At 45.2% G+C, this 16,377-nt stretch overlaps 1 protein-coding gene and 1 non-coding gene across 4 annotated transcripts in view; both read right to left on the bottom strand.

Annotated features, from left to right (window-relative positions):
* The window catches only part of PXN (paxillin), a 43,898-nt gene extending 41,400 nt beyond the window's left edge, over positions 1 to 2,498 (bottom strand). For 2 of the 3 annotated variants that reach the window (XM_019727842.2, XM_019727843.2), the window contains exon 1: positions 2,301 to 2,498. In XM_019727842.2, coding sequence (XP_019583401.1) covers positions 2,301 to 2,313 — 13 coding nt within the window. In that variant the 5' untranslated portion in view covers positions 2,314 to 2,498. The remainder of the gene's footprint in view (positions 1 to 2,300) is intronic. The other variant, XM_019727841.2, reaches the window with a different exon arrangement.
* A 13,298-nt stretch (positions 2,499 to 15,796) lies between these two features.
* LOC141569291 (U4 spliceosomal RNA) lies at positions 15,797 to 15,937 on the bottom strand. Its single transcript, XR_012492798.1, has one exon. It is a non-coding gene; the product is annotated as a U4 spliceosomal RNA (small nuclear RNA).
* Positions 15,938 to 16,377: the final 440 nt, after the last annotated feature.

Below are 16,377 nucleotides of genomic sequence, written 5' to 3'. Positions count from 1 at the left end.
AGCCAGGCCAGCCAGGCGTGGCTGGCCCCCTGGGAGCTTAGGCCAAGGAAGTCGGGCAGCCAGGCTCCAAACAACTGGGGAGCCTGAGGTAGAAGGCCAAAGTTACAGGTGGCAGCCATCGCCCTGCTGCAACCTCTCCTTCCCCTGCGGCTTGCCCCCTCCTCAGGAAGAAAGGCCTCTTGGTACACAAGAGCTGCAGATCTAGGAGCTAGGGACTGGGCTTCTAGTCCTGGTTTTGTCATTTTGTGGCTGTGCAGCCTTGGGCAAGTGAATCAACCTCTCTTAATCTCAGTTTCTCAATTTGTAAAAGGCGCGTAGTAAATGACAGCAGTGGCCCAAAGGGGTTCTTATAAAGGGTGGCTGTGAGAACTGGACAAGTTGAGGTACGGGGAAGTATTCCATAAACAGCAAATTTCAAATCCTACAATCCCCTCTGCCACTACACTCTCTTTCCTTTCAGAGACTAACTCAGTTTCCTGGCCCTAAATGGAAGATTGTCAGAAGACAGGAATTCAGGACTTCAACTGCAAACGCTACAAAGACTTTCTCAGTCTTTCAAACAGCACAGGGACTGTGTAGAAGCAACAGAACCACATCAGCATTTTAGAACTGTAACTCTGCTCCTCAGTTCCCACTGGGAAAGCCTTGAGACTTTCAGATCCTGATTTTAAAAATAACCCCCAACCTCCTTTAAGCTTAGTTATTTTTATGTGAAAAAAAATACCTGCCTGGAAGCCATGCCAACCTTGAATGTGTTGGAAAATGGGTGCCAAACCTGACCCAAAGGTATAACTATGCTTGGCAGCCATCACACGCTGCAAAACAGGCAGGACTGTACACCATCCCCAGCTCCAGGATCTCTTGGAGGTGGGGGGCTGATCCCAGAAGGAAGCTGCCAGGAAGCAGTAAAATCCCAGTCCTCCTCCCTGTCCTCTTGGAAGTCCATTGCCTACAATTAGCCAGTCTTAACTTAGGGCCCTGTGCGCTTGGGGGAGGCTGATCAGTTCGGTCTGATGAATCCCCTCCTCAGAGCCTGGGACAGAGAAAACATCAATGATCACATAAGCCACCCACAGTCCAGAGAGGAAAGACAAGGCTCCTACAGAGAAGAAACTTCCCCCCCTCTTTACCTCCCCAGCTCAGAGGCCCTCCAGCCACAGGCGTGAAAGGGGAAGGAGAATGAATCCTCCGGCTGCAGGGTTCACACCACGCAAGGCATTCCTAGAACCCTGGCACCAACCCCCTTGGGTTTGGTGTCTGGTTCCAGGAGACACTTTCCCCTGCCCTTACACCAAATCGACTGGACTGAAAAGAGTAGTTTTGGAGCTCCAATAACATGAAAACAGTAAAAGTCTGTTCTGGGCATCCTGTCCTGCTTTCCTGTGTGGCTTCCAGCAGGGTCTGATGCTAGAGGGGGTGGGAGGACTCTACCAGCCAGGACAAGTTCAGAGATGGCCATAATTTGGGGCCCACTTCCCTCCTTACTCCCCGGGCATTTTACCAGTCTGGGAGTGGGGAAAGAATCATGTCTCCCCTCGGCTACTCTTCTAGGATTAGGCTGGTCTAGGATATGAAAGGGGAGAGGCTGGTCCACAGGGGGGAGAGGGCAGTCAGTGAAATGGAGTGACCAGTCCATGAAACAGGGTGACCAGACCTGAAACAGAGGGTTAGTGGGGCACATGGGAAACTTGTCTTTGTATGAGGTGTGGTCATCAGAGGCTCATCTCTAACTTGTGAATTTGACTAGTGACATGAAAGGGGTGGGTTCGGAGGGGCTGTATCTGAAGTGGGATCGGTCCTCGAGGGGGTGGGAGCAGATCCTGGAATTGAGGGACCAGCCTGTGAGATTAGGCAGCTGTTCCCCTAATTGGGCAGTCCCTCTGTGAGGTGGGGGTGGGAGAGCGGTCTGTGAAGTGAGGGTCCCATAGGTAGAGAGGTGGTCTGGCCCAGGCACTGGGGATCTCGCCCCTGAAGCGGGCAGGGAGGGTCCCTAAGGTGCAAGCTGGTCCCTGGGACTGGTCTGGGAGATGGGGGTGGGTCCCCGAGGTCGGGGGTCCGGAGGTGGGGCCGTCCCCGAGGCGGGGGGTGGCGGCTGTGAGGACCGCAGCAGGGCCGGCCTGACCCAGGACTCAGGCCCAGCTTGGGATCCCGGCCCCGCGGAACCCCAGCCAGCAAGGACCGGTGCGGGGAGCCAGGCCACCGGGGGTGGGATCCCGCAGCACCCACCGCTCGCTCGCGCCCGCCCGGCCCGGGGCCGCGCGCCCCTCTCCGCCTCCTCCCTCGGCCCTCCGCTCACTCACCGAGGTCGTCCATGGCGGGACCGCGGGCGCCGGGAACCGGCTCGGCGTCGTGCTCGCTGCCCGTCCCGGGGCCGCTTCTCTCCGCCCCGCAACTTTTCCGCCGCGAGCCTTGGCCCGGAACGGAACGCGCCGCCACCGCGCGCGCCCGCGCCCGCCGCGCGCCCCGCCCCCGGCTGCCACCGCGAGCACGCGCGCCGCGCCCCGCCCGCAGTCGCCCCCGCGAGCATGCTGGCTCCGCCCCGTGCGCACACTAGCCCCGCCCCCCGCCGGCCCGCGAGCGCGCACCCAGCCTGGATGGTGGGCAACGCTGGGCGGGGCGGCGGCGCCCCCTCTTGGCCGAGCCAGCAGGTGGGCGGCTCCCAGGTCTTCTGCCATCCGGTCAGTCTTTCTGTCCGTCTCAAAGTCACATGCCTCATCGTCTGGCTGACAGATCCATCCGCCTGTCTTGGCATCTCACAGTCTGACCTGTGTCTGTCCATCATCAGTCACCCACTCATCACATGTCTGTCCAGTGGAGAATCAGATTTGTCCACCTGTCTGTCTCCCAGTATGTCACCTCCCAGGAGGACCCTAAATCAATACCAGGCAAGGTCAGGAATCTTTGGAGGACTTTTCCTGGGGTCGCCCTCTGGGCCGATGGTAGTGCAGCTCGCCACAGCCCACCTCTGGGGCCAGATTCAATACTTTCCAGGCTATATGTCCCTTAATCTTTCACATGTCCACCCTCACCAGAGGGAGACTTTTCCAAAACTCCGCTTGAAGCGGAGGGGACCCCATCTCACACATTAAAGGAAAAATTATAGGGTGGTTATACCCAGAGCCTGCTTCCATGGACTCAGAAATCAGATAATCGTAACAGCTGCCATTTATTATTATATTGAGTTCCAGGTACTATGTAACTACAGTATATTATCTAAATTCTATAGAGGTAGTTATTACTACCAGCCCTTCCTCACACTTTGGAATGGGCAATGGTAGTTTGTCGATTTTATATAAAAATGCCCTTTAAGCACAATTTCAAAGCTCCCCTTCCCACAAGAATCCAGCCCCCAAGGCCCCCTGTGTCAGGCCAGGTCCTCCAGGAAGCAGATGCTATGATAGGCGGCCTGTGAAAGAGGAAGGGGAAGAAACAGGATTGAGCAAGGAGAGGCACAGATCTGACAAAGATAGGCCAACCCAACCGGGAGCCCCAGGACAAAAACCCATGAGAGGAGTCCTCATTGGGCAGAAGTGTCCAGGCCCCAATTCCCCACCATGTTCAGCCACTGGCTGGGGATGCCCAGGAAGTGAGTGACCTGGCCCTAAAGGCCTTACATCTGGAAGTTGTCATTCCTCAAGCTGGATCACAAGCTCTCTTTCAAAAGTGGAACCAAGCAGTTCATCTCCCTGGCTGCCACATCCTCCTAAATTAAAATTCAAGAGCTAAGACTGCTCCCCAACTAGGCACTCTATTTCATGCCATTTCAACAACTTTCATGTATCTCTATTTTGTAGGCACTCAAAACAGTACCTCTGTTTTGTAGGAGTAGGCACTCCTCACTGCTACAATTTACATGTAGTGGTGGGATTATCTGATAAATATCTCTCTCCCTATCATACTAAAAGCATGTAGAGGCAGAAACCATGTCCTTTTATGCCCACCACATAGCCATACTTAGTATGTAGCACATAGTAGGTACTCAATATATATTTGTTAGATGACTGACGGGCATTGTGCCTGACACTTGGAACACAGCAAACCACAGTCCCTTTCCTCAGAAAGTTCACAGTTTAATGGAAGAAGCAGAAGATTAAGCTGTGAGATCAGTCATTCATCCACTCAATGATGAGATATTTAATGGTGCTCACTCTGTACAGACCTTGTGCTGGGGCTGGAGATACAATGATGAATAAGACTGATATGGTGCCTGCCTTCTTGGGGTCTATAGTCCAAAGGGACAGGCAGAAGAGCAAACAGACCAGTATGAAGGATGAATAGCCTCACACCATTCCCAGCTACCTGGAACAGCATATGCAAAGGCCTAGAGGCAAGACAGAGACCATGGTGCATTGGAAGCACCAAAAAGAAATTGCAGCATGGAATACAAGGTGAGGAATGATAACGGGGGGACAGAGGGGTCTGCAGGGGCACCTGTCCTGCATCAGACACTGGGCTAAAGCTGGGAGAAGCAGAAAGAAGAATCCACAAATAGTCAAATCCGTGTTAGGCCCTGGAGTTTCTGGGGTGAACAGTATTCTAATGCTGTAATGGAGGAAGATATTACAATGGGGATGTAATGTCACGTTTCCTCTAGAGGAGGTCAAATGAATTCTCAAATGATAACAGCTATTCTCAACATAAAGAAGAGGCTCTGGGCTGGGTGCTTGCCATACTCTTTTTAATTTACTCCTGACCACAAGACTAGGAGATGGCTACTATCATCCCCTTTTCCAGTTGAAAAAGTTGAGATCAGAGAGAGACTGAGCTATCCAAGGTCTCAGAGCTCATAAATAGGGAAACTGGGATTTGAACCTGGTGAGGTGTATGCTGAGGCCTGTGCAGGAAGCCTGCCAGGTGACATTGCTACTCCTTAGACCCATCCCAGGGCACATACTTGTTCACATTTCAAAGGTCTCAAACCTTTCTTTTTCAAAGCAATGTTTGCTGGAGGGGAAACTGAGACACCAACTGAGCAGGGGATTTTGCCCCGGGTGGAGTTCTAAAGAGAACAGAGGCTTCAGAGTTCAGTGCTGGTGACCTTGAACATTCAGGCCCCTTCCTGGGATTTCCTCGTGTACCTACATAGCCCCTAAACTCCACTTCCTCCCCTTCTTCCTCCACCCCTCTGGGACTCCGATCCCCACCAGACTTGGTTGACTCAATCCAGGTTTTCGCATCTTCCTAAAGATTAGTTGACATTGATGGGGCAGGTAGACAGCCCTGTCAAAACTGAATTCAGGGACCCCATGGTGAGGAAACATCCCCCAAGAAAGCAGATCCTCTGAGAGAATCACTCCATGGCCAAAGGCACGGAGACCCATCTAGTCCATGGAATGTCTATCTTTTCACATGTGCTGTTCCTTCTGCCTGGATTGTTCTGGATGCCTCTTCCTGTCCCAGCCCACGGGCACCTCTGCTCAGTAGTGTGCCGTAGAGGTTAAGTGCATAGACTATAGGACTGACTCCACCCACGTTCGAGTCCCAGCTATGCTCCTGTTGGCGATGAGTCTCAGGCCAGTTATTCTCTGTGCCTCAGTTTCCTCCTCTGCAGAAAAAAAAATTAATAATAGCTACCTCTCAGGGTCATCATAGGATGACCCCTAGAAACAAAATGCAAATTACATACATAAGTTAAAATTTTCTAGTCGCCCCTTAAAAAGGTAAAAAAAGAAACAGAAAAAATTAATCTTAATATATTTTATGTAATCCCAAATATCCTAAATGTTATCATTTCAACATGTCATCAATATAAAAAATATCAATGAGATCGCTCACTTTTTTTCGTACCAAGTCTTTGAAATCTGGTACGTATTTTACACTTATAACACATCTCAGTTTGACCAGCCACATTCCAAATGCTCAGTAGCCACATGTGGTTAGTGGCTACCACACTGGCTACCACACAGCATAGCTTTAAATGTTATCTGTCCTCATGACTTTTTGGAATTTCAATCTAAAAGCCATTTGCTTAGAAAACCATTTCCTCACCTGCTAGACTGTCAGGGCTCCTGCATATGAAGATATTTATTTAGCGCCCTGGAAGCACTCATCATAATTATAATTAAATAACTCTTATGCATTCATTGTTTGCCCCCGTCCATCTCCTACTAAACTCTAAACTTCAGGAAGGCAGAGACCACGTCTGTCTTGTTCACTGTTCTACCCCAGTGCCTGGCACAGGGCCGAAGACACAGTAGGTGCTCAATAAAAATATGCTGTGTGAATAACATTTATTAAATACCATTTAAAGAAATAAGCTTAGCACTGCACTAACTGTTGTTGGGAAGAAAGTGGAGATTAAAGGGGGGAAAAAAGATTTAGGAGAATAAATTCCAGAACTTACAATATAGATGTGGAAATTTTTTTTACAAAAGCAATAGTTATTCATTGTAGGAAGAAATTTAGAAAAAAAGTAAGATAAATTAAGAGGTGAAAGTTGAAAGTATCCATAATCCAAAAAAAATGAATGACCAGTGGTACAATCTTCTAGGCCATTCTTTTCACATATATACTCATATAAATATCTATACCACATATATAAAATGTTTAAATATGCATTTTTATATTTCTGTGCACTGCTTTGAAACCTGCTTTTTTTTTTCCACTTAACACTATTTTGTGAACATCTTTTCATGGCATTCAATATTCTTCTAAAACATCATTTCTTTGGGCGAAATAGCATTCCAGGATAACTGTACCAGCATTTACTTAACCAGTTCCCTGGCTAAATTCAGCTATTTCCAACTTTTCACTATAATTAGCAATGCTGAGAAGAACTTCCGTGTAGCTAAATCTTGGACACATCCTCAATTATTTCCTAAGATGGATTCCTAGAAGCGGAAGTGCTATATTAGAGGTTATGTGCACTATTGTTAGTCCTTTTGCTGGGTGCTGACAAAGTGCTTTCCATAACAACTGCATCTACATAAATAGATAATATATTTTATGTACACCAACTCACACACAATACTTTAGGGTGACCCCATGAAGAATTCCCCCAAATGTGGTACAAGTGCCACCAGTGCAATGAGAGATGTGTAAATGGTACATGGACAAAGATTTCTTATTTTAATAGTTACGTATTCATGCATATTAGAAAAATAACTAATTGGCACATAAAACCAATATAGTTTAGGATGAGACTAACTTTTAAAAATTAGGTCATTGACAGGAAAATATTAAGTAAGTTACAGCACAGTGGGTTCTCACTTACAGCAAAAATCATCACTGGAGTTTGAGACGCTTCCTGATGTGTGATCACTCCCCAAAAGTATTGTGTAATTGAAGAAGTTAAGCTGGAACAGAAACACACTCAGGAAAAAACAACTTCATTGAGGCATAATTTAAACCCAGTAAAATGCTCCCATTCAAGCAGACTAGTTTGATGAGCTTGGACAGATATATACACCCATGTAACTACCACATCAATTAAGATACAGAACATTCCATCACTTCCTCATGCCCCTTGCAGTTGACCCCCCCTCCACTTTTGGATCTAGGTAACCACTGATTTGCTGTCACTATAGATTAGTTTATATTTTCTATAATGCATTTATATAAATGGAATGATACAGTATGTATTTTCTTTTCTTTTTTTTTAGATTGTGGGAGGTCTGGCTTCTTTGGCTCAATGTGTTCTTGAGATTTATCCAGGTTGTTGTATCAAGAGTTTGCTCCTTTTCTTTTTCTTTTTTTTTAACTTTTTTTTTTTTTTAATTAGGGAATATTGGGGAACAGTGTGATTTTCCAGGACCCATCAACTCCAAATCAAGTCGTTGTTTTCAGTCTCGTTGTGGAGGGTGCAGCTCACTGGCCCATGTGGGAATTGAACCGGCGACCTTGGTGTTATGAGCACTGTGCTCTAACCACTGAGCAAAGCAGCCACCTGAGTTTGCTCCTTTTCATGGCTGAGTGGTACTCCATTGTGTGGATATGGCACCGTTGGTTTCTCCATTGTCCTGTTGGTGGATATTTGGATTGTTTCTCTCATTTGGGCCACTTTAGATGAAGCTGCCATGAACATTCGTATAGAAGTCTTTGTGTGGACATGTGTTTTCATTTCTCTTCCATACATTCCTAGAACTGTAATGGCAGGGTCACAGCCTAATGTTTTTAAAATGTGTATTAACTATCATCCTCATTCCTCTGCTGAACCATTCCAGTGGTTTCCTATTCCCCTTGGAGTAAACTCCAAACTCTTCACCAGGGTCTCCGAGGATATACCTTGGATCTTGTCTTCTACCAGTTTCCCCTGCTCATTATACTCCAGCCACACCGGCCTCCATTCTGTCCCTAGATCATAACAAGCTAGTTCTGACTTTGGAGACTTGCAGGTATGAGCCCCTTTCTGGAACGTTCTTCCCAGATCTTGTCATGGCTGTTCCTGCTCATCATTGAGGTCTCAGTTCACATGTCACCTCTGAGGTTCCTGAACATTTTAACTAAAGTCTCGCCATCCCCGTCAGACCCCATCCTCTTATCCTGGTTTACTTTGTTTACTTTCAACTTCTGACTTTATGTTCTGTATTTATTTGTTTACCTGTTTATTATTTGTCTCTCCCTCCCCTGTGAAAATGTCAGCACTCTGAGGTGAGGGATTGTGCCTATCTTGTTCACCAGTGTCTGGAATAGAGAATGCTCCATTCTAGCTGTGGACACCAAGGTACAAAGAGCTGAGTGGACTGGGTCATGGAGTTAGTTGCAGGATCAGGTGGAGAACCCCAATATCCTGGCACCCAGCCCAATCCTTTCTCTAACACAGGCTATTCACAGAGCTTTCCAGGATGCCAACAAGATTCGAGTACAGGGTTCTTAGTGAGGTGCTGTTTTTAAGAGCAAAGGACTAGAAACAACCCAAAAGTCCATCAGTAGGAAATTAATTAAATAAATTACATGCAGTCCTGCAATGGAAAACTATGTAGCCACAGAAGACATTGAGGAAGCTCATTATGTACTGGTATGAAACAGTCTCCAAGATCTAAAAAAATAAAACTGAACAGTGTGTGTAACGTGCATCTTTGCGGAGAAAGTAGGAAACAATCTATTTATTTAAAAGATGGTTATACATGCTGGAACATCTCTGGAAGAATACGTAAATAGTAGTGTCACCTGGCAGGGGTGGGAATGGGGGAATGGGGTGGCTGGGGGTCAGGAGTGGGAAGGAGATTTCACTAAATATCCTTTGGAATCTTTGGAATTTCGAATCACATATGCAAGTTTACCTATTCCCAGAATGAATTAATATTTTCAAAATCAAATACAATTGCATTAGAAAAATGACACTGCAGACATTAACATAAAAATCAACTGCTTAAGAGTGATTCAAATGAGGCCTGGAAAACGTTTCCTGGAAAAGAGCTAACTCTGACCTGATTTTTGGAGAATGGGAAGCAGTGGGAAGGGCATTCCAGAAGGAGTTCAGAAAAGTATGCAGAGGGCCCCAGAATAGGGGCAGCCAAGACTGAAAGGTTTTAGCCTCCTGTGCTTGTCTCAAGGATGAACCAGGTGATCCAGAGAGTGGGTCCTAGCAGGCTCTCCAGACCTCTGGGGGCAACCCTGTAAGTTCCAGGAGTCCTAAGGCAGACAAGGGTTCAAATCCCAGCTCTGCCACCTGCCAACCATGCAGCCTTGGGCATGATACCTCATCTCCCTGAACCCCCGTTTCTCTTCAGCACAATGGGCCTGAAGTTCTGCAGGTTTGATTAGCTGGGTGATTTGGGGCAAGTGTTTTAGCCACTCTGAGCCTCAGTTGCCTGAATTATAAAATCTGGCTAATACAACATATGCCTCCTAAAGTTGTTATGTGGATTCAACAACAACAAAATTGCAGGAAAAGCACTGAGAAATTATAGCTATAATTATCACAGGAGAACCCAAGTGGGACTTTAGGGCTAGGAGAGAAAATGACAGATTTGGAGATTTATCCAGCCACGAAGGGGTTGCAGAATCTAAGTCGTGAATATTATTAATCATATTAATAATTATTCATATAATTATTATTGGGAATATTTATTGTTTAACATATGGGTAGCACCATGTTATCTCATTTAATCCTCACAAAGAATCATGGGGAGAGGGGTTATGCCTATTTTACAGGCCAGGAAACTGAGGCTCATAAAGTAACCTGCCCAAGGCCACACAGGTACGAAAGGGCAAGGTCAGGATTCAAACCCAGGACTGTCTGACTCCAGAGTCCATGTACTGGCTCATGAAGGGGAGTATAGGGGTGTGTCACAGCCCCTTGACAACTTCAAGCTCCCCAGCTGGCTTGAGCACAGTGTCTTGAAAAGGCTTTGCTGCCTCTGAATCTGGGGGGAGGATACTGTCTGGGTCACTCACTGCCCTGCTTACACTCTTCATGATGCCAGAATAAAGTCCAGTGATTTTCCATGATCTTTGACCTCATTAGAGGACCCAGTGTAATGTGCCTTCTTCCCAACTCTCCCTTTCTCCTTTTGCAGCTCTAGTCAAAGGGAATGACTTCCAGTTCCTCCAAGAGGTCACATTCTCCTGGTTTGAGACCCCTGCAGGGGCCGTTACTCTTGCTGAAAAGTGTCCTGTCCTCTTTCTTCTGGTTAACTCCTTTCCTCCTTCAGTTTGCAGGTCAGCCACACCCTCCTCCAGGAAGCCTTCCCTGACTACCGCCTAGACGTGCATAATTGGTCCCACCACCCCCACTAAAGCATTTAACTCTTTATCAGGCACTATCAGAAGCACTTTTCCTCTATTATCTAATTTGACACCCACAAAATCTCTATGGCAGTGAGCCTCATCCTTGGTGGCACATTGGAATCACCTGGGAAGCTTTAAAATATATTTTTTTGCTCAGAACTAACCTTTAGAAATTCTGATTCAGTTGGCCTGGAATGCAGCCTGGGCATCAGGATTTCAAAAAGCTCCCTCAGGCTGTTCTGATGTACAGCCAGGGTGGAGACCCACTGGCTTCTAAGATAGATGTGATCCTGACACTCCTTTTACAGCCAGGGAATCTGAGGCACAGAGAAGTTCGTTAAGTGGCTTAGGGTCACGCAGTTAGTGAATAGTAGAGCAAGGATTTGAACCCAGAAATTCTGGCTTCAGAACTACACAAGAACAAAACCAATTGGCCTCAGTTAATTTCCCCACCGATGGAGAGCTGTGAGCCAGTCTCTTCTGAGACAGACACTGAGGGCCCCTCGGGCATGAGATATTTTTAACCTAGAGAAGCTAGGATTCTTGCAGACATCCTGTAGTGACTTGAACACTGAGAAGATTGTTTAGAGGCCAGGGGACCCTTTCCCAGCTGAAATATTCCTCAGTGTCCAGCCTTTCTGTCCCCTGGGGCCAGTGGGTCCAGGCTGGCCTGGGTGACAGGGTAGGAGGGTGAGTTAAGGGTTGGTTCCATCAGGGGCTGATGTTTCCAAAGATATTTCCATACACGGAGGAGGCGGAGAGGGTCAGGATTACCTCACCCAACCCAGCCCCTTCTCCCTGCTGTCTGCCTGGGACGGAACTAGAGAACAAACAAGCGTTAGAACTGGATATGAGTTCACCCTCCTCCTTTTCCCTTCCCTAACCCGGGAGAGTTCCGTGAAAACTGCAGAGCACGTCCAAACATACACATCGAACATTCTCCAGATGCTCTTCTCTGTGGCTTTGCGGGCGAATACATTGGTACAGTGCTGGAGGAGGGAACCTCTAAAAATGCAAAATATGTATGGCCTTTGAGCAGGCAATCTCACCTATAGAAATTTCCCGTAGAAATACCCCACAAGTAGGCAAATTCCCTGGCTAGGCAAAGGCGCACATCCAAGGATGTTCATCGTAGCATTGCTTATAATCATAAAAAAACTGGAAACAACCCAAATGCCCATCCATAGAGGATTGGTTAGCTGAAGTGGGATATATTTCGTACAGGAAGAGGGGAGCTGTGTATTGACATGGAAAATATGTCCTCGATATATTGTTTAGCAGAAAGAAAAAGGAAGTATTAGAACTGTACGTAGAGTGTGATTCAATGTTTGTTCATAATTATGTTGACATATGAATAGAACAGTTTGGAGGAACAATCTCACCTACCTGTGCCTATCTCCTCTAGCAGTGGAAGTGGGATTATGGTGGGGTTCTTTGTCACTGCTACGTATGTATAATATTTGGATTTTATATACAAATGTGCTGTAATTTTGTAACTAGAAAAGAATTAGTTGTGAAACAGAAAACAATACTATGTAAACACCCAATGGGTCCACTTTAAAATGGTTAATTTTATGTTATTTGAATTTTACTTCAATTGAAAAAAAAGAAGTCAGTGTAACCCAAACTACCCAGCCCAAGGAAGATTCCAGTAGAACTAAAAGCAAAATATCACATGCATGTTTCAGAAATTTTATCTTTAAAAAAATTGTTTTGCTTTCCTTAAGTTATTTACTCAATATTTCGATGGTTTTTCCAGGCTTTTCTTTCTTGTATTTGCTTACAAATGAGTCATTATTTTACTTACTTGCTATTATAAATTCTAAGAAAATCATACACACACACACACACACACACACACACACACACACACACGTCAGTGTTTGCCAGACCATCATCTGAACTTTCTGATCAATACAAAAGTTGCGGTGGGAACAAGCTTCCATCTTCTATTTCCTCCAGCGCTGATCTGACACCCAGATTATCCATCTTGGCAAACAGCTAAGATGGAAAGAAATGGTTGGAGTGCATTTTCAGACCACACTATCAAGGATATTTGTAGCTCCTGGAAATTTCAGCTTCTGGGGGGTACACATTGGCAACTTTCACAGTTCCTATAATCAGTGTGGGGTCTCCAGGATGCCCCTTTGAACAGTTATCACTGATCTCCTCTTTCCACCACACTTCTGACACACTGGCTTTATCAGGGGACTCTTCTTGACTTCCTGGGACCACAGGTCCTGATCACAGGCCTTGATTCCAGGAAACCTATCCTGGGTTCCAGAAAAGAAGTGACGTTGATTTATCTTACTCAGCCATGACATCTTTTTTTTTTTTTTTTAAGTATTATTGGTATATAATCTTATCTTGGTTATATTAGTTTCAGGGGCACAATATGGTGATGCAACATTGTTATACTTTACAATGTGTCATCCCACTAATTTCAGTAATCATCTGTCACCATGCAAATGTATCACAGTATTATTGACTAAGTTCCGCTTCCCCTTTGCACCCATCCCCTGTACCCCCTCCCTCAGCCATGATATCTTGATGCCTGATCAGGAAGTGAGTGGTTCAGGGAAGTGGTCGTGGAAACCGAAAGGCTTTTAGCATCAAATGATTCTTATGTGAAGGGTTGTTCACAAATTACTGATTACATAAGGAAAAATGCACTTTTACAGTAGAGAGAGCACAGTTACTGCCTTAACTAGGTGCTTAAACTCAGCATCACTAATAGTGGAAGACGCAGTACAAAGTTCGCAACGCCACCTCTGAAGTTATATTTCATCTAATCAAGCTTCAAGGTCTAACTTCCAGTTTACAGGAAGTACAGGGGACAGAGGAAAACTGTACAACAGTTTTAAACAGCACTGCAGGGGACGCTATCAGGTGAAGCCAGAAGGTAGAACATTCTACAAGATAACTGTCTTGGACTTCAAAAAATCAATGTCATGAAGGAAAGAAAAAGGCAGGGGAACTGATCTAGCTTTTAAAAGAAGGCAGATGGAATGTGAAAATGGTACAGCCGCTCTGGAAAGTAATCTGGCAGTTTTTTATGAAACCAAACATGCGATTTACCATGCAGCCCAGAGAATTAAAAACATGTTCACACAAAAACTTGTACAAGAATGTTCTTAGCAGCTTTATTTGTGATAGCAAAATACTGGACAATCCCAATGCCCTTCAGTGGGTAAATGGTTGAACAAACTCTGGTACAATGGAATTGTGGGGGTTCAGAACGAGTCACCCGATACTCTGGCATGCAGATTATTTCAAGCTGAAAACAATAAAAGCTCATAAGGCTCAGGAAGAAATTTTGGTTTTCCCATGACTGCTTAAAAGAGTTTAAGACAGAGGAACTGCTCCAGGAAGGGAGTAACCATCATAGACAACTATTTTTTAACCTGAACTAGACATGATAGACAGGGAGGAACCTAGCAAAGCCCATTTGATCAAAGTGCCCCTGTGTTCCATTGTTTCAAGATGACCCAGCAAACATTTGTTAACTAAACATTAACTCTTTTCATCCCCTTGTAAATTTGCCTTATTTCCCTTTGAAGTCCCCAGACCCTTGCCTCCCCTTCCTTGGTCCAGAATGGCATATATACCTCCTTCTGCTTTTCTGCCTGTGGAATTTTCATGCTTATGTGAATTCTCCATATGCATGTATTAAAACTTGATTTTTCTCCTGTTAATCTGTTGTATGTCCTTTGAATTATTCAACCAGCCAGAAGAACTAAGGAGTACAGGGCAAGTTTCCCCATCCCTAACAGAATACTACTCAGTAAGGAAAAAGGATGAACTATTGATCTGTGCAACAACGTGTAAGGACCTCAAGGACATTATATTTAGTGAAAAAGTCAATCTCCCAAAAAATCACGATTTCATTTATATGAAATTCTAGAAAATTCTAGAAAATGCAAACTAATCGGTAGTGACAGAAGGGGGGAACGGGGAGTGGGGAGAGACTGCAGTGACGGATGGATTACAGAGGAACACCAGGAAACTTTTGGGAGTGATGGATTTCAGTAATGGTTTCATGGGTGTACATGTTTCAAAACTTATCAAATTGTATGCTTTAAACATGTACAGTTTATTGAATATCGATTATATCCCAGTAGAGTTTGTTTTTAAATGGGGAGAATAGTTTTTGTGAGAATTAAATGACATGAAGCATAGTAAGCACTTTGTGTGGAGTCTGGCATAAAGTAAGTGCTCAATAGTTGTTGGAGTTTGGCTGGTCTCCTGGATGGCTCCATCACATCTCCCTGTTTATTTTCTTTATAGCACTGAAATCTGTAATTATCTAGTTTATCTGTTTGCTTACTTATTTGTGGTGTGTGTCAAGACTGGGGGTTTCCACCAGTGCCGCTTTAAACCAATGAATGCTGGTTCCACCGCCTTCATCCTTAAGTAACCACATCCTTTTGCTTACAGGCCAGAGGAGCGTTTATGGGTGGTAGCCTAAGCAGGTGCAGCTGGACTGCCTTGCCCAGGGGTAGGACTTCTGCAGCCTTCGATCCAGGGATACTCTTGGCCTTCCTAAGAGGACAAGACTAGAGGTAAGCGGGTGTAGTGGAAACCAGTACACCACTAGGGATAAGAGGACTTGGTTCCAGGCTCATCTCTGTCCGGGACTCCATGGTGAAACCTGAGCAAGTCTATTACATCCGTTTCCCTCCTGGTCGCTTTAAAGGAACTATGTGGATGAGACGCTTTCAGATTCGCGTCCATTTCTGAGAATCTGTGACCCTCTGGATGAGGTTGCCTACTACAACGGGGAAATGGGGACTGCCATTTGCTAATAACTGTGAGCTTTGACGTAAAGAACAACTAGCTACAACCAAATGTACATTCCCTGCACTGGAAAGCCTTCGAGCTGCACTCTGAGGCGTATGAGAAAGTGTCCACGTTTTTTAAAGACCCAATGTCATACGACTCCAGCAATACCCGAAAAACTGAACCCTAAACTTCTATAGTGAAAACACTCCACAAACACACGCGAGAAAAAAACTAAAAACTAAAATAAAAACTCAAAGCTTTAAAAAAAAAGAAAAAAGAAAAAAAACAGCGAAAAAACAGCTAATTGTCTCAAACCACCTCTTTTTAAACCATTAAGATTCAGTCTCCGTAGAGACTGTCAAAAATTGCCAATGCCGACTATATTTCAAGTCGTCATGGCGGGGTATTGGGAAAAGTTTTCAATTAGCAATAATCGCGCCTCGGATAAACCTCATTGGCTACGATACTGCCACTGCGCAAAGCTAATGAGCAACGCCCCCTACTCATCACTGCCAATAAGCAAGGTTCCTATTTCAGAAAGGCGAGCTTGAGTCTCATGGAAAAACCTTCAATTGTTGTTTGGTTGAAAAATTATATGACCATATGACGATCTCGTGGAAATGCATAGGCTGTTTCTGAAGATTCTTGCTTGATTTTACTTAACTAGGTTTTGATGGAGCATAAAGCAAAGCATTATGGGAGGGAACATGCTAAGAAATGAATTGGGCGAATGAGAAATAGGCTTGGTGTCAAGGTACTATTCACGTGGCTCCGGATTCACAGTGTAACTATCCTCTCAAAAGTAGGGTTGTGTTTTTTGGGTTTTTTTGGGGGAGGGGTTAATTATGGTCAAGTACACATCACATAAAATTTACTGCTTTAACCATTTTTAAGTGTACAGTTCAGTAGCATTAACATTTAATT

The sequence above is a fragment of the Rhinolophus sinicus genome, linkage group LG16 (genome assembly GCF_036562045.2).
Source record: "Rhinolophus sinicus isolate RSC01 linkage group LG16, ASM3656204v1, whole genome shotgun sequence".
NCBI classification, from domain to species: domain Eukaryota; kingdom Metazoa; phylum Chordata; class Mammalia; order Chiroptera; family Rhinolophidae; genus Rhinolophus; species Rhinolophus sinicus.
This window is presented reverse-complemented; position numbering and strand designations above follow the sequence as displayed.